This window comes from Furipterus horrens, unplaced genomic scaffold (assembly GCF_987537825.1).
Source record: "Furipterus horrens unplaced genomic scaffold, mFurHor1.1.pri manual_scaffold_3, whole genome shotgun sequence".
Lineage (NCBI taxonomy): Eukaryota > Metazoa > Chordata > Mammalia > Chiroptera > Furipteridae > Furipterus > Furipterus horrens.
In genome coordinates this window covers 11,261,035-11,279,511 of record NW_028327173.1, presented here as the reverse complement: position 1 = coordinate 11,279,511, position 18,477 = coordinate 11,261,035, and the positions used below count along the sequence as shown (strand labels likewise).

General features: G+C 52.4%; 1 protein-coding gene across 2 annotated transcripts in view; it reads left to right on the top strand.

Moving 5' to 3' along the window:
- Positions 1–3,567: 3,567 nt before the first annotated feature.
- Positions 3,568–18,477, top strand: part of IFFO2 (intermediate filament family orphan 2) — a 45,298-nt gene continuing 30,388 nt past the window's right edge. The window contains exon 1 of one of the 2 annotated variants that reach the window (XM_090268691.1): positions 3,568–4,567. In XM_090268691.1, coding sequence (XP_090124817.1) covers positions 3,906–4,567 — 662 coding nt within the window. In that variant the 5' untranslated portion in view covers positions 3,568–3,905. The remainder of the gene's footprint in view (positions 4,568–18,477) is intronic. The other variant, XM_090268690.1, reaches the window with a different exon arrangement.

The window sequence follows — 18,477 nt, the reverse complement described above, 5'->3', positions numbered from 1 at the left end:
ACAGTGTCTCTTCCTGCTTCCAAGAAGAGGCTGAGCGGGTCAGACAGACCACTGTGATTTTGAGGGCCAGAGAGAGGTGTCCCCCTAAGGAGGTGGAGGCTGGCATCTCTCCTGGGGATAGTCCTGTCTGTTGGACACCTCCACCCCCAATAAGGACCCACCTATAATCTCTTTGGATGATGTATGGGGAAGATGAAGGTGTCCAGGGCTGAGGGGTGCGGACCACTGGCTTCACTGTCCTGCTTGGGGTAGGACTGAGTATTGGGCAGGGAATGGCACCAGAATTCTAGACCAGGTTTGCCACCAATTATCTGGGCAATCTGGGGCCAGTTCCTGCCCCTCTCTGGGCCTCAATTCTCCTTTCTGTAAAATGGGAGCTTTGGGTTTGCTGCATGCTGACTCCGTCTGGCTGACATTGATGACCAGGACTTCTGGCCTCAAAAGTCTCCAGACTATGTGCTGGAAGTAGGGTGACCAGCTGGTCCTGGTTTGCCTAGGACTTTCTGGGTTTTGGCACTGAAGGCCCCCACCAAGGGAAACCACTCGGTCTTGGGCTAATGGAGACAGTTGGTCACTGTAGCTGGAAGGACATTAGGTTAACCTCCCCACTCATCTTACCCACAAAGATCAAGATACACAGCATCTCAGTTTTGCTCCTATGAGGCCACAGAACTATTTTCTAGCCATTTTGTTTGTATACACCGTGTTTCTACAGTTCAGTCAGAAGTCCCTTCAAGTCCAGATATGACTTCTCTTCCTCCATTTCCTTCAGATCCCCTGGTCTCTGCTCAGCCATCTCCTCCAGATCGGGTTTCCCTCCCCTGAACACCCTCCCATGTCTCGGGGTTGTCTTTTGGGCTGTCAGTCTCCATTAACTCCTCCACAGCTCCTTAAGTTCTTGCTCACAATTGTTCTGCCAGCATTTGGGCAGGGGCTGTGCCGGAGCCAGTGCTCCATAAACAATCATGGAATGCTTGACTCTCTTCAGTGCCCAGGACAGGGCCAGGCATACCCCACCCCCTTCCCAGAGTTTCCCACACCAATTCCAAGGCAATTCTGTTGGCAGAACAGATTCTTCCTAGAAAAGGCTGCAGGCAACCACCCTCTAGGTGTGGCTTCTTAACCCCTTCTGTCCTGTAGGCCCCTTGAGCATTTGGTGAAGCCTGTGTACCCCTTCTCAGAATAATTTTGGAAAATTGCATTCAGATTTTGATGAAAACAATTTTTACTAAAATACAACTATCAAAGTATTTTAAAACTTTTGTGATATAGTAACATGCGCTTCTTTCTTAATACATTAAGTAAGATTTAGTGGTGAGCTTAATATCTTAATTTCAGAATTGTGGTAGCTTAAATAATATTTTGAGATATCTATAGTAACTGAAGTGTGATATGAAAATATTGCCCTGGCTGGTGTGGCTCAGTGGATTGAGTGCCAGCCTGCGAATCAAAGGGTCACCAGTTCAATTCCCAGTCAGGGCACATGCCTGGGTTGCAGGCCAGGTCCTCAGTTGGGGGCGTGCGAGAGGTAACCACACATTGATGTTTCTCTCCCTCTCTTCTCTCTCCTTTCCCCTCTCTCTAAAAGTAAATAAATTTTTTTTTTTTTAATAAAGAAAGTATCTGTGATTTCCATTAGTGGCAAAACCACAGGGACTTAGCCTACATTCATGATCAAAGGAAATGCTAAGCAATTGGTGAAAATGAAGATATAACTTTTGTCCAGCCCAGTGTCATGGACCTCTCAGAATTCCACCCTAAGCTCCCTTGGGGGTGTCCATAAACTTCCTGTTTTAAGACAAAGGGGTTTTGACTCTTCAGTTTAGATAAACAAGAAAATCACCACGAGGTAAGAGGTCAAAGAGTAAAGAGCAGTGACCACCCTGGGTTGGGATAAACGGAGAAAGGTCTCAGGACAGGCCAGTTTCGTGCTGAGTGTTGTAAAGGTAAGCCTATTTTGGAAGGAAGCAAGGAGCTGGGGGTGAGGGAAGGAAACAGATGGAGGGTTTGTTCTTGTGACTGAATCAAAAACAGCAGACTAACATTACAGCCTTGTCCTCACCCTAGAGCAAGCCCATGTCACCTTTGAGTCTCTTTTGTCACTGAGAACAACAAACCATTGTCCCTGTAAAACAGGGTACCTGCCCTTAAGCTTATACACGAGACAAAGCAAATACAAAAATTAATAACAAGACAAATATTAAATTGCAATTCAGAAAATGTGTTCAGAAGAATCTGGAACATGCCACGTATCTAGCTAAGTGCGCATAGCACAACCCACAGTAGTTCAAGGGTGTGGGGGTGGCACCTCCCCTCTGAAATTGGAGGTGAGGATCAAATGGGGAAATGGACAAGAGGCCAATAGAGTCGGAAGGACAGAGCATTCGCTTTGGGACTGCTTGCTGCTCCTCATGTCTCAGTGACCTCTGTAAAATGGGGATATTAAGTATGGCACCTAACATTTACTAAGCACTCAATCATGGGAGCTATTATCATCATTTAAAAAATGATAGATGTTTGCAAATTGATTCTAGCGACACCGTAGATTGGAGATCTTGGTCTTTAGGGTCGTAGATCTGAAAAACAGATTTGAATGAATGGAAGAATGAATTGATGAATGAATGAATGGAGTGTGTCCTTGGACTGGCTCCGCCTCACCAGACAGGTTCCTCCCCTATGTTGCCCCCGTAAGCAGCTCAATGAAATGGACCCCAGCTCTGGGGGCCTCTACATTTCAGCGCGTGAGTGTGCAGTGATTGCGGGCTGGGGAGCTACAGTAGCGCAGACTGAGCAGGCGGGTGTCATATTCCTGGATGGTCTTCGCTCGGGTTCCCCTCCCCCTTCCTTCTCCCGAAATCGGCGTGGCGCCTCCATGGGCCGGGGGACTAGAGTGTTCTGCACTGCCCAGGCGGATCTTGGGGGCTGGCGGTCGAGGAGCCTGCCTGGGCCCACTGCGTGGGGATCGTACAGGCGGAAGAGCGGCCTTATCCTGGGAAGGTCGATCTAGGCCGCCCAGGCTAAAGTGGGGATGGGATGCGAATGCACCTTCGGATGCTATGCCCCTCCAGCCGTTCCAGACTGAGGTCTCCCGCACCCCGTGGGGATTTGGGGCCTGGGGAGTTAGAGTGGGAGAGAAGGGGAACTTCGTTGGCAGAGGACGTGGGAGAAAGGGCTACTTAAAGGGGGAGACCAGCGCTGCCGAGGCTGCCAATCCCTTTAAGAGGCTGGACTGGCTCTGCGGTGGCTCCAGCTAACCGCGTACCTAGTGCAGCTCCGCAGTCCGTGTCCCCGGCAAAGAATCAGAGCCGTGCAGGGCGGTTGAACCAGAAAGGGGAGGGGTGGTTCGGTAAGACCTAGGCGGAGCCAGAGCTGCAGGCAGAGAGTCATTGGAGCCGAGAACGCAGCTAAGCCCGGGAGTGGGCGGAGCCAGACTCTGTAGGCGTGGCCCAGCGCTGAGCGCCTCGGGGGCGGGGCCCGCAGGCTCTAAAAGCGCCGCAGGAGGTGCGGCGGGCGGGGCTATTGTGGGGGCGGGGCCTGTGTCTGCAGTGGGCGGGGCCCACCGCAGAGGGGCAGTGCCGGCCAAGAGTCCTCTGCGCGCTGCTGCCGCGGCGTCTCCACATCGTCTCTGACAGCCCCGGCGCTGGTATCCGCGACCCTCACTACCTCGCGCAGCTGCCGTGGCCTCCATCGAAGCCTGAGTTCCTTTCCTTGCCTCCCTGCCCACATCCGGGAGCAGTCAGGCTCGCAGTCCCTGCGGAGGCCGCATCTGGCTTGCATCTGGAACGGCCCGGCCGGCCACGCTGGAGCCCGCGCCCAACCTGGCCCGGCCGCGCCGGGAGCCCTGCCCGGAGCTGGAGCCTTCCCTGGAGCCGCGGGCCCGGGGCCCTGAGCTGCGCAGCCGGCGCATGGTGAACTCGTTGCTGTTCGGAGAGATGGCTTTGGCCTTCGGCTGTCCGCCGGGCGGCGGCGGGGGCTGCCCCGGCGGGGGTGGTGGCGGCGGCGGGGCCGGGCCAGGGCCATCGCCAGTAACGGCGGCACTGCGGGACGACCTGGGCTCCAACATCCACCTCTTGAAGGGGCTCAACGTGCGCTTCCGCTGCTTCCTAGCCAAAGTGCACGAGCTGGAGCGGCGCAACCGGCTGCTAGAGAAGCAGCTGGAGCAGCAGCAGAGCGAGCGCGACCGGCGACTGCGCTACAGGACATTCACCCGCGAGCAGGCCGTGCAAACCGGGCCCGATCTGCTACGGCCACCCGCGCCGGGAAGCGGGCATGGCATCGGCAGCGGCGCAGCGTCCGGCACCAACGCCAACGCCGTGGCCCTGGGCGGCCTGCCCCCCGGCGGCGGCTCTCACCCGCAGCTCTACGGCCGCCTGCCCGGGACCATCTGGAGCTACACGCAGGTGCGGCGCACGGGCGGCGGCGGCGTGGAAACCGTTCAGGGCCCCGGCGTGTCGTGGGTGCACCCCGACGGTGTGGGCGTGCAGATCGACACCATCACGCCAGAGATCCGCGCGCTCTACAACGTGCTGGCCAAGGTGAAGCGCGAGCGCGACGAGTACAAGCGGAGGTGAGTGCGGCCCCGCCTCTACCCCCGCGGCCGCGGAATGTGTGTGTTCGGGAGGGGCAGGTGGCAGCCAGTTGGCCCTGGCAGGTGGGCTGGAAACTGCAGAGCACCCTGCACAAGCTAGGCAAACTCATTTATCTAGTTCCAAGAATGAAGACGGGAGCTGACTACAGCAGGGGACACCTCCAACCCGTCGTTGTTGGACAGGGCGCGTTGTTTTGTAGGTGACAAAATAACCATCGGTGTTTTAAGTAGACTTGTTTAATTTTCATGGCAACTCAGAGTGTAGGGCATTCTTAGCACCATCTTATAGATGAGGAAACTAAGGCACAAGGATGCAAGTGACTTGCCTAAGGTGGCTTGGCTAGTAAGTGGTGAAGTCAGGATTTGAATTAGTGATTTTAAGTACTCCTGGCTAGTCTGTCTCCCAGCCTGCGTAGTTTCCCTAGGATGTGGAGGTGAGCTCCCTTCCCTTCATGGGCGAAAAGAAAAAACTCTTAAGTAACTCACTGAGCTTTTGTTCCTTGAATTAAATGACATCATGCATTTGAAACTGGATGCCTCTCTCCCTACCCACTGGGGCTAGGGTCCGCCTTCTTGCTCCAGCTTTGTAAGGTCCAGCTGGCTGGTCTGGATAACCAGACCTACATCAGATTAGCCACAAAATTTGAAAAACACCTCCCTTCACCCCTCCCCCATTGTCATGATGTATTGGGCCCCAACAAACTCAGCCCTAAAGGCACACAGGAGGAGGTAACTTTGGACCGGAAGACTAGACATTGAATGGACCCAGACCACCATCTCTGAGTAGAGTGTGCAGGATGCACTACCTATAAGACTGGCCAGTACATTACTATCTGGACCAGATTACCCAGGTGGGAAAATTAACAGTTTCCTGCCTACAGCCTGGCTGATAGTACTGTCTGTTCCACTTTCCCATAAGGGGAGAGGGGACTGTCTGTAGCATCTCAGGCCTGGGTGGGGGTGGGGCCCTCTGCTGTCCCAGCATGGGCAACTCTGCTTGGGGAACCTTGGCTCAGAACTCCTAGATTTGGAGTGTGTGCTGAGAAGGATTTTCCCCTCCACTCTTTGAGTCCTGGTGCTCACATGAGTGCAGAGGTCTGCCCAGGGAGCGGGCATGGGTCTCCCTCCTTTTCCTCTACTTGGCAGAATTCAAATCATGTGGCAGCTCTATCACCAGCCAGTGAGATTGTTGAACTACTTGAAAGCCTGTTTGCTCACCAGAGAAATGGAATAATGATATTTACTCCCAGTTGCATGAAGGAAGAGTAAGATGGTGATACTTTTAGGAGGTACAAAGCAATCAAGTTGATGCCATTAAAGATGGTAGTCTCTTTGTCCAGCTAGCAGGAAACAGATGCCTGGAGTCTCAGGGCTCTCTCATGCAGGGCTTGGCTTTCTGGGGGTAAATCTTGCACCTCGCTGTATACTAGCTACCCTACTGGGCTGGTTGTCTCTCTTGAGAACTTGAGAATGGGCCTGGTGTCTCGCCATGGGGAGGCCACCCCTCTCCTTGTGGGCAGCTTCAGTTGGGTGGGTGAGGTAGGGAAACAAGCACTTGCTCTTGATGGTGAAACTCCTGGGAGGGATGGGCCCTTCTGTCTGCCACTGTTGATTGTGTTGTCATGCCCCAGGCGTGTGTTGTGTTTCTTTTATTGTGTGTGTGCTTCTTGGACCTGGCTACTAAGGAGATGGAAAAACCAGGCCCAGTCTTAAAGGGAGGTCGGTTGGTGTTGAGCAATGCTCTGTTTAAGTTGCGTTCAGGGTGTGGGGGTGATGTCAGCCTCTGGCGCTGGCGTGGAATGATGGGTGCTGCTGAGACAGGTGGAGTGCGGGTGTCTCTCCTGGGATGTGTGCGCACCTTCTCTTCCTTTGTTTTTTTTTTGTGAACCGGGCAGACGCATCTTTTCTGAAGTTGATTCAGGGCTAAAGCTGGATTTTTCCAAAGCAAGTATACTCCCTTACTTGGGCCTCAGTTTCCCTATCTGTAAAAGGAGAGGTGGTGGCATATCACCTCTAAGCCCCAGACTTCCTCAGAGATGTCTTAGGGGGCTCCTTGAATGTTAAATAGAAATTAATATTTAAAAACATATTAAAATGTTAATATGGTCATAAAAATGTGCTCATTCACTTTTAAGTTTTTAATGTTGACCCATCAAAATTCACTTACACACTAATTTGTTAGTAGTTGGACTCAAGTGAATGCTCCCCTTCTGCCATCTGTCTGAAGAGTATTTTGAGGTTACAAAGCAAACTGCTAAAACTATTCCCATTTGTAGCTACTAATCTGTGTGAGTCAGGATTTTCTTGATACTCTATAGCCAAAACTGGAGACAAAATTAAATGGAATGTGGAACTGTCATCCACGATCCCACTTCTAAATATTAATGGATTAAAATAGACTCATCAACCTCAGTGATTGAATTCAGAATAGATAACTGTTATATATTTGAACCTGAAATATCAATTTACACAAGTAACAGTCTGGTTTTACTTGTTTCTATATTTGGGTTTCTCATAAGAATTTTGTTTTATGAGAAGAGTGGGCATATGATCAACTTTTTCAAAAGTTTACAAACCCCTGGACTAGATGATCTTCCCAGCCTTAACAATAAATAAATCTGAGCTTGAGCTCCCAGCCCACTTCTGATGCCCTGTTCGTAAGAGAAAGGCATAGTCTGAGGCATGAGACCAAGGTGTTTGCCTGGGCTGTTGGCCACTGAAGGCCTCAAGTCACTCCAGTATGTCAAACATGGAGCCCCAGGCAGTGAGCAACGAAAGGAGCCTTTGCCAGGAAAGGAAAGGTTCCAGGGTGTCCTCTGGTCTGCAGCTCTGAGACCCCACTTGCTTCCTTGAAGGGCAGCCTTGAATGTGTAGCTCAGTGTTCTACAATTTGGAGCCACTTTGGGTTCCACCTCCATGACCTGCGGCCATATCCATGTACCACCAACTGTATTGCTTCTTACATAAGATATTTTTTAACAGCTTTATTGAGGTATTAGTTACGTATCATAAAATGCCCCCATAGTAAGCATAAAATCCAATGACTTTTAGTAAATCCAGAGTTGTGCAACCGTCACCACAATCCAGTTTTAAAACAACTTGTATCACCCCAAAAAGATCCCCATTCCCATTCCAGCCCGGGCTACTGCTGATCTGCTCTCTGCTTCTCTAGATTTGCCTTTTCTGGACATTTCATATGAATGGAAGTATGCAATATGTAGTCATTTGTGTCTGGTTTCTTTCATTTACATTATGTTTTTGTGGTTCGCCCATGTTGTAGCATGTATCAGTAGTACATTCCTTTATGTTGCTGAGTAATATTCCACCGTATGGATAGACCACATTTGGTCACCTGCGTAAACAATAAAATTTAAATTTAAAGGTCACCTATTTACCATCCCGCATCATCTCATGTGCCATCCTCAGTGGTACAGGAATCATGCTTTGAAACACCAGTCTAAACCAGAGCTCCCGGCCTGGGGTCCCTGGCCCTGGCCCTGCTCACTGTTGCTTTGGTTTTGCCTTGGTCCAATGAGCTCTGAGCTCTTTACTGTGGCGGGGGTTGGGGGGGGGGGGTGGGGATGTGGTTGCTGAAACTGTAACACCAACAAGGTTGTCAAGCATTGATTTGGAAACCAAAACAAACATTTCTGCTCTGTCACCACCCAGTGCCACCAAAATACCCTGTTCTGAGTTTGCAAGCTGGGGGCTTTTTCCTGGGAGATTCCTGCTGAATCTCTCTGAACTTTCAACAAGTGGAAAATTCTCTGAATGGGCATCCAAGAGACCCAGATTCCAGGTCTGGCTCTGCCACTAGGCTCTGTGTGACCTCAGACCAGCTGCTGTTCTCTCTGAGCCTTACGTGTCCCACCTTTACAAAAAAAGGGGGGTTCATTTAGGTGGTCCCTCCTGGCTCACTTTACACTTCGGGTCTGTGACTTGAAGGATCTGTGACCTGAAGGGTTGGGGCTGGTCTTTCTGCCTCCTTCTGTCCTGACCCAGGTCCAGTGTGCTTTGGAATCTGTGGTTTTGTCCCCCAGCCCCCACCCTGCAGGTTGCCAAGTGCCTGTGCCCCTGACTCAATTCAGCAGGAAGGGCTTAGTTTGTTTTTCCTTGGTACCTGTGGTGATTGGAACTCCATTTGAGAGCCAGGAGGGACCATGGCCATTTAGTCTGGGGGGGGGGGTTTCAGTTAGGCCCTTTAGAACCCTGGGGTCCAGAGCAGGGTGCCTTGATGTCATTCTGGAGGCACTGGGTGGCTGAGCATCTGGGCTTCAGCCCATGTCAGCCATAGCAGCTCCATTTCCATGACTCTCAGATTGATATTCTGAGGAACAGTCAATTGGAAAACAGGGTTCTGCAGTTGGGGAGGGGAGAGAATAAAAGAAATCACCGATTCAGCTGAGATGGGGAAACTGAGGCCTGGAGGGCACTGAGCCACAGAGCCGAGTGGGAAGACCTTCTGTTTGCCATTGAGAGCTCCCTGCACTGCTCCCAGGTGATGCCTGTGGTCAGAGCTTGGCAGAGTTTTTGCCACCTTTAGTGTGTCTGCCTTTAAGCATTTTTTGAAAAGCCACTTTCAGGGATGGGAGGGACTTTTGTTACAGCTATTTCTGATTATGAACCGGAAGGGGCTGGGCTGTCAGCCTGAATGGATGGCTCCAAAAAGGGCTGGTGGGTGAGCCAGCTGGAGTGTGCCTTGCCTTTCCCATCTCACCCTGGGGGGCCCTTGAACAGGTGGGCGTTGGCCCCGACAGTCCCCATGCTGGAATACTGCCTCCGAAAGCTGGCTGGAGTGCTTTGTTTGCTGTCCTTCTATGGATGCTAGGATCCTTTCTGAAGCTGCCACTGATATGGATTCTTTTTTCCCTCTGACACTGTGGGACTCTGGGCCATTGCTTGTCCTCTCTGAGCTGCCTGATTCTCCCCTTCCTGTACAAGGAGATTGGGAAGGAATAAATAAGCTCATGTGTTAAGGGACCTGGTCCTCTGCAGGCCCCATATGTCCCCAACCCCGGCCCACTCCTTCCCCCAACAGCATCTGTTCTTTTCGTTTATAGGGGTTTCTCAGTACTGGCTAGAATGCCCAACACATCCATTTCAGGACATGTCCTGTGGAAGGCGCCGGGATGGTGTTGGGGGCGGAGGGAAAAAGGGCTACTTCTTTGTCCAGCATCTGAGGAGGGTGTTCTTCCTACTCTAAGCGGTTGATTTGTGTCTCCGGAAATCTCTGCCCCCCCCCCCCAACCTCCTTTATTTAAAAGAAACACACAACCCCCTCCATCTAGCTCCTCAGTATTCCAAAGTCTCCTGGCCAGGCTGGCATTCTCTCTGGGGACAAATTTGGGAGGGATTTCCAGAGCCTCAGGCTAGAGGGAGGAGAATGAGGTCCCAGAAAAGAAAAGGAAGCAGAAGCTGGGAGACAGCTGACACTGAAGATTCCTCCTCCCAGGAATGCGAGGCGGGGCTTTTGCCTTGGCCACCGGATGCGAGGTCCCCCCCAGCACACAGGGGGGTGCGTGCACATGCTCACTGTCAGGCTCTCTCTCCAGGCCTGTGGCCCGCATCCCCACACATGTCGGTATTTGAAGGACACGGAAGGATAGACCCAGAATTTGAACACGCCCTTTGCTGCAAGGCCATGCATTGACTTCCAGGGGAATTGATTTAAACCATGTCACGAAATCAGTGATACTGGAGGCTGGGCTTTGTGTTTGGAGACCTGGCTTTGGAACACATCGCAGAGATGTAGCCGACCTGATGTTCTGTTCATTCCCTGTGTCATGGATGGCTGAAGGCCTGGGACAGGAAGGAGGCAGCCCTATTGTCCCCTGTGTTGGGATTAGGATGTGTTGCTCTTCCTTGACTTTCTTTCATCTGGCATTTCTGAGCACCCACTATCTTCCCCGTCACAGCACTCGACACCCTGAATCAGAATTGTCTGGGATGTGTCTGTACCCCTGCCGACTGTACTGGGGGAACCCCTCCAAAAACTGGACTTATCTTCTGGAGGGTGGGCCCCTTGTAGTACATACAGGCTTCCCCTGCTAGGTGAGTGTTCCAGAAGCCCATCTGTATCAGTGCACCAGCTGGTGGTGTTGTGAGAAGCTGCCTTTGGCTTCAGTGAATTATTTTGAAGAGTTTCAATATGTTTGCCCATTTCATGATGGGTGGTTTACAAGTGCACCTGCCCACCCCACGCTGAGTGTTCAGCAGTTTTTGACCCAAAACAGCATGACCCCCATACCCCACCTCCCTATTCACCTGATCTCGCCCCCATTGACTTTTTTTGTTCCCCCGGATGAAAAAAGTCCTCAAAGGGAAACATTTGCTGATGTGGAAGAGGTGAAACAAAAAAACAGCAGAAGCACTAAAAGGCATCAAAATTGACTAGTTCAAAAACTCTTTTGAGCAGTGGAAAAAATGGCTCCATAGGTGTATTGCATCAAATGGAGAGTAATTTGAAGGTGACTGAAATTTAAACATGTAAGAATAAACATACAATTTTTTATAAATTCTTTTTTTTGGTGTCCTCTCTTGTAAGCTGTGTGGGGCTGACTCTGGGTCTGTCTTCTTCATGGTGTAGTAGCACAGCCTAGCCAGGGCCTGGCCAGAGTCCCTCCTGAGCAGCTACCTGTGCAGCGAGGGAGGCCTTGTGCCTGGCTGCTGTGTGCTGATAGGTCCCTGTGGGGGCTGGGGGCAGGGCTGTAAGGCACAGAGGACACGGATGGCCAATACGGACTCTCCATTCTGGGACTTGGAACTTGTCGAGGGAAGGGTTTGGACTTGGAGTCAGGGCCCCCATGCTCTGGTCCCAACACTTCGGTTCAACAAGTTTGAATCAACTTCCATTGCCTGGTGCCAGGTGCTGGGGACTGAGCACAGGAGTAAAAAGCTGAGTGTGCTTGGACTAGTCACGTGGCGTCTCTGATCTCATTTCCTTATCTGCCAAAGGGAGATGCTGAGCTCTGTATCCCAAGTTGGTGAGAGAAGTAAATAGGCTCACGCAGCTACAGCTCTTTGTAAACGGTGAAGTTCAAAAGAGTTACCTGGCAAGATTTCACAGGCAGAAGGGAGGGTACCCTGCGGGATGAGTGGTACTGGCTTTGTGAGGTGGGCAGAGGTCGAGAACCAAGCTGGAAGCTGGGAGGAGGGTGGTCCGTGCCCCTATTGGCAGCATCTGGCAGTTGTGCAGGCTCTGGGCATTGGCGGCTGTGAGATACTTAGAAAATTCTGGGCCAGATGGGAAGCCGGTGAAAGTTTCTTTTGGTGCTGCTTGCCTGCTGCCAGGGCAGTGCCCTGCCACCCTTAGTGGGCACTGGGTGCTTGGTTTCCTGGGCAGGATGTGGTTTCTTACTCTAGTTCCTGGTACAAGAGAGGGTGCTTGTCACCCATTGGTAAACCTGATAAGTGAATCTGGTTCCTTGAGGGGCTGTGGCTGGCTGAGCTTCCTGGTGGCGTGGGGCAGCTGGAGCCCTGCGGAGTCCAGGTTGTGGTCCTGGCTTGCCTGTGGGGTGACCTGAGCTTTGTGTTGTCCAGCCGGGAATGGGGACGGTGGGAAGATGAGCTTACTCAGTGCCCTTCTGTAACTTTATTGAGTGATCTGGATTCTGGACATGTTATTTAATCTCTTGCATCTCAGTTTGTCTCTGTAAAATGGGGTAAGGTTTCTTATGAGTTCTGCTTCCCAGAGTTGATGAAAAAAATTAATTGAAATAATGGAGTGTGAAAGCATTTTGCAAAAAGGTTTAAAAACAAACCATCACGTCTTAATTGCCACCGTCCACTGAGCACCTACTACGTGCCTACGTGCTAAGCTCTGTGATGGCTTTTAAATAAGTGAGATCTAATTATCAGAGCAACCCCAGAGGTGGGAATTGATTATGCCCGTTTTATAGATGACAGGTTCAGGGCGGTGAAGAAATATGGCCCTATTCTTGCAGTATGTTGAGTCTGGGTCTTCAGATCCCACGCTCAGTGCTCTTCCTGGTGGAGACACAGGCTGGCCTTATCCTGTGCCAACCAAGGCAGCCTGGAGGCACAGGGTCTCTCCGCCACCTGTCACAATATTGCCACGGCTGGTGGCAGAACAGGAGGTAGCTGCTACGCTGGGAAGACTTCCTGCTGTCACATTACAGTAACTCTTTCTTGAGAAGTCTATGAGTCACAGGCAGTGGCACACAGATGAGCCTCCCGGGCCACCATCCTGGGCCATCTAGCCCCCCCCCCCCCCCCCACCGCCACCCCCGGCCCCAGCTCCTTGGAGATGATCCTAATGGGGTCCCAACTCTGAGTAGGGAAGTTCCTGGTCTCAGCCAAAAAAGGTAGCACCCCCGGGCTGGCAGGCCTGGCAAGGGGAAGGGATCGGGAGCAGGGAACATATATTATTACCTGTCCGGCACTTTCCACATGATCTGATTTAAAAGTTGTGGCAGCTCTGCAGGATGGAAACCAAGGCCCAGAGGAGAATTAACCTGCCCCAAGTCATACAGCAAAGCCAGGGCTGGATGTGGGTTGCACACTTGGAGTTTGTGCCGCTGTTACCATGCCTAGCACAGAAATGCTCCCAGGGAGCACCCAGGCTTCACACTAACCGATAACAGGCAGGAGCGAGCATCAGGCATTCTGGTGGCCGGAGGGAAGCTGGCCTCCACCCCAGCTCAGGTCTCCCTAACTTTTGCTTCTGGTTGCTGCTGTGAACTTTGCCAGGGTACAGGGAACTTGTTACAGTCATTTCGTGCCTCTTATTGGGGAAGATGAGATGCTGGGTGTGGATGTCTGAGAAGCAACGGTTCTGTTCTCTTGGCAATGGCTGGGCACCCACCACGCCAGAGACAGCCCCTTCCCTCCAGAGCTCAGACTCTGGGACAATGCCAGGTGACAAGCACCTGCTCAAATAGCACCTGTGCATAACAGGGGCACAATACATATTTATTAGTTAATTAATTTATTAAACAATTATCTATATAGTGTTCACTCTTTGCCAGGCTCCATTTAATTCATGTAACCCCATAATAACCTTATGGGTTGGGTACTATCATTAGACCATTTTAGAGATGTTGAAACTGAGCCACAGAGACAGTATGGGAATTGGGCCAAGACACAGCTTGTACGCAAGCTGAGGTTTGAACCCAGGAGATCAGGTTCCAGATCCCACCCAGGAAGGGGTATGCCTAGCGCAAGTATGTTCATGCTCTGAGCCTCAGTTTTCACACCTGTGAAATGGGAGTAATAAATCTGACTTTGGTTTGGAAGATGAAACGAAGTGATGCCTGTGGAAGCACTTTGTAAACTGTTGAGTTCTGTGCCAGGAGAACTAAATGATTGGAAGCTCTGGGCCCTACGCATGCTGCTGTTTCTTTTCCAACTTCTCGTGCAACCAAGGGCTCCTCGAAGCTCCCTGAGATGTCCTGTCCTCCCCTTGCACTTACAGTCACGCCACCCCAGGGTCCGGAGGCAAGCTGTGATGGCATGTTAGACAGAAACCTGCAAAACTAGACAGCGTGGAGCAGAGCACTTGTGTGGGACTGGGACGCTGGGAAGAGAGGAGGCCGAAGCATGGTTCTGCTGCTTCTCAGCTCTGTGACCTTGAGAAAGTCATTTGCTTCTCTGAGCCATGTTACCTTATCTGCCAAATGGAGCCAGTCATACTGCATGGATGGCATGGGAAAGCGACTGGGATGAGGGGCTCAGGCGCTGGCCTCTGCCGTGGCAATTACTAAGTGAGGCTGCGTGTCCTGGGGAGGGAAGCAGAGTGAGGGATTGAATGGCACTGGGCCGCTGACCTGGGCAGAAGCCCCTCCACGTGGCTGCTCCAGGTGGAGGTGGGAGGGGCAGTCTCCATGCCGGCTCTGAGATGCTTGCTCAGCGCTCTCTGGCCTGCGTGCCCTGACTTCATATGTGCAGGTTCACACAGCTCCCCCGCTCATCTGCTGTTCGATGGAGAGACACCCCGCAGCTGAGACACGGCCTCCTGCCCTCTTAACTGGCCGTTTTTATTACTTAGGTTATTTAAGACGGTTCTTGGCTTGTTGCCTCCTGTTTGCCGTCTTGGGGGAGGGGAAGAGCCGCTGGCCTAAGTGGACCTTGTGAAATTCCCCGGCAGACAAGCCCTCAGGGCAGAGTCAGCATATCATCCTAGGGCCTCCTTTTTGTCCCTGGCCTGATGTGGTAATGGGCAGAAGGCCATCTGGGGGTGCAGTGGGGAGACTGGGACTGGAGGAGCTCTGGGGAAAGCTTGTTGCAAAGTTAGACCATGGGACCAGAGAGCCTTCAACCTCTGGGTGGGAGCCTGGTGGGACAGTGCGATGCCTGAAACCCAGGAATTCTGGAAGGCACCTGAACCTGATTCGGGCCAGTTAAGGAAGGCTTCCTGGAGGAAGCATCACCTGAGTTGTGTTTTGAAGGTCCAGTAGGAGTTCGGTGGCAGGGGGCAGGGTGCTCCAGGTAAAGAGAACAGCTTGTGCTAAGGCCTGGAGGTGAGAGTGCCATGTGGTGCCTAGTTTGGAGCTCATTCCTCAAGGCCAGACCTGGCCTGCCTGCTCCTCTTCCCCTTCGTGTTCTCCCGCCCTCCTCATGGCCACCTTGGCCCTCTTTATTCTGTTTGCTACCTCACATCCTCTCTCCCTCTTTCTTGTTTTGGGCTCTGCTCCCTATGGCTGCCTCTCTCACCCCCACTCTGTCCTTCGTCTGAGGCAGGGGAAGGCTGTGAGGAGGCCCTGCCCCCAGCCCTCTGCCTGATGCCAGGCCTCTGTTGGGGGCTCTTTGTCCGCTGCTGGGGCTTTGTGAGCCCGTGTGTGTGCGTGCGTTTGAGCATGTGTCTGGGGCCTCCACCTACATCCTGTGGTCCTGAGGTCAGGACCCTGCCTCTGGCCACCCCAGATGCTTTGTATTACCCTTTGTGCATCATGGTGGAGGGAGGGGAGGCTGCCTGGTGAGAGGATAGCTGCTGGGTCTTGGAGCTCAAGGCTGGTCACGGGGTACCTCAGTCCTCCAACACCTACCAAGGTCTGAGTCTAGGATTAGACACAGGTTGGGGAGTGGGGGGCGGGAGCCCAGGCTGCATGCCTTACCTCTCCTGGCCTGACCACCCTTCCTGTCCCTTCTTCCTCACACCTGTGACTTCCTCTTACCCCCAGGAGGCCCAGAGGGTCTGAGGCTTCTCTGAGGTCATTTCACCCATCCCCCTGCTTCCAGGCAAGGTCCCTACCCTGTCCTCCCAGATGATTAGATGTGCTTTTGTCTTTCTAAAAAGACCCAAGTGTTTATCCTTTAGTATTTTATATTTTCCTCCCCACCCGCATTCACATACCCATCAGCATTTTACAGATGAGGCCCAGAGAAGGAGAGCAGCTATCTTGAGGTCATACAGCCAAGTAAGGGCTAGAGTCCAGGCCCCCTGAGCAGGGCAGAAACTCTGGAGCTAAGGGATCCTTCTGGGGCTGCTGGTCCTTTAAGGAGGGTTTTTGAAAACTTCCAGAGGCCAGACCCTCAGAGTGAAGACACCTCTGCAAAGGTGTAACTCGGAGCCTGTCAGATGGAGTCCACAGGGACCAAGCCTGCCCCTCGGCCCAACATCCAGGTCCTCGGTGCTGTAGATGGGCCCTCTCGGCCTACAGAAGAGACACATGAGGTCACCTTGCCGTGGGTTTGTCTCCTTATAACAAAGGGCACTTACGTCCCTGGCCTCAGTTCAGCTTCGCGGTCTTGGTGTGTTGACTGACTGACCTACTATTCCTGTCTGCCAGCCATGCGTTTGGCTGCATTAGCTCTGTGCCTCAGTTTCCTCCTTTATAAAATGGGAGGATAAGTCACACAGGGTTACTGAGAAGCCTGGTCCAGCGAGGGCCCCACCCCCACCCCCTTTCCTCAGGGGTGAGCCCTGGATTGGAAGGTCTGAGGACTTTGTCTCGAATGTTGGAGTCGGGTGACATGTAAGGGCTGGTCCTTCAGCCGTCACAATCACTGTGTTTCCTGAATCCCCAGCCTGGGGCTGCGGCCTGACAGTTAGTAGTACTTCTGGATCTCTACACAGTTGCGTAAAGAAAATCTTAATGGTTCTACAGCTTGCTTTCACAGTTGCCTTCAAAGAAAATTCTAACATTTAAAACACCAGGACTTATCCAAGTTGGGGAAACTGAGGCCCAGCTCAGCCAGCTACTGGCAGTGCCGAGATTAACCTGATGCCAAGTTCAGGGAGCCCCAGCTCATAGGTTGGTCTTTTCTGAGTCTCAGGCATGACAAGTCCATGGAGAATTAGAAGGAAATGGTTGTTGTGTTCGCTGTTCCTCGGTGCACACCGTGGGCCCGCTCTCTGGACCTTCCCGTGGAGTGGGAGTACGGACTCTGGGGTGAGAATGTCTGGGTTCACACCACGATCCTAAGCCTCAGTTCTCTCACCTGTAAAATGGGGATGGCAGCTTTAGCTCACAAGGCTGTCATGAGGATTCTGTGAAATAAAGCCCTCCCAGTGCTAATTGGGGTACTGGCCCCTTAGCTGTTTCCCTCTGCGCCTCCTGCCCAAGCTGGCCCTCTCCAGTCCCCAGGCCCATGCATGGGAACCACCTACTCCCTCCCTCCCTGGCTGCAGGCTGACCTTTTGTGTTCTGGGCACTTCCTTTCTCCGGCAGAGCCTGCTGCCCCGCCAGCGAGCAGGAGGCCATATCCCCTCTGTTCCCCAGCAGACTGTCAGCACAAGGTCACTGGGAGGACGAGACCTAGCCTTCAAGGCTGTGTCTATGACAGCGTGTCCTCTAGAGCCAGGGGCTTCCAGTGGCCTGTTGGAGAGTGGACTGGAATGGGGGTAGTCTGTCCCTGTCCCTGCCTCCCTATGCCGATGTAGAAGCAGCCTCAGGAGGTCACATCCTTGGTCTGAGGTCTCACCTTGAGGCAATGTTAGAACTGGGATTCGAACCTGGGTCTGACAGACACTTTCAGAGTACTTCCTGTCACACTGATGGGCTCTGTCTCCCAGGCTGAGAAATGGGCCCCAGCCCTTGGGCAGAGATATGGGAGTTGGAAGTTCAAGTCCTGCTTTGCCCCTCAGCAGGCAGAGAGGTAGCTGTTTTCCTTCTGGGCCTCCGTAAGGTGACAGGAAGATGGCTTCCTTTCTCGTCCAGCCCACGGACTGCCTCTGTGAGGCCTTGTGGGTTAAGTGCTCGCTCCCAGATCTTGGTGGAGAGGTGACGTTGAAGGCTGTCGTGGCATTGTTTTTCCGGGTTGATGTCAGGGCAGCTGGTTTAGGGTTTCATCTGGGAGACAAAGGCTGCTTTGTAGCTTCTGCCCAGTTGAAGGCCAGTCCCATCACCCCCCAAGGTGGGAACAAGCTGGAAGGGTTGCAGGGCCCAAGCACAGAAGCCCTGGGAGGCTTGGCTCTCCCTCAGCTCCTCCCAGAAGAAAGCCAGGATCTCATAATCCCAGAACACTCATCTCGCCATTTGCCAAGAGTATCCCATGTGCCCGAAGCAGGTCAAACCTCACGGACATGTTCTTTGGACATCATGACACTCCTGAAGGGTGGCTGTGATCATATCCGTTATACAGGTGGGGACACAGTCTTGGCAGCTGAAATGACCTAATGGCTTAAAAAGTCCCCACTGGGTTCTGCCACTGCTGAGTCTCCTTTCAAACCCAGATTTGGGAGTGTATTTCAGAAAGCTGGGGTGCCTTGGGGGGAGGCCAATGTAGACAAATCCAAATCTCAAGGCTTTGGGGATCCATAGCTCTAATTTCTATTCTTAGGATTCAGAGTTGGGTTACTATGCTTGGAGAGTGTGTTGCATATGTAACCATGCATCTGTGGGTATATGCACACATATGTACAAGTTACATGAAGGAGTTTGGGCACTGAAGAGTCTATAGCCATGAGAAAGTGATCCCAGGAGGCCTTT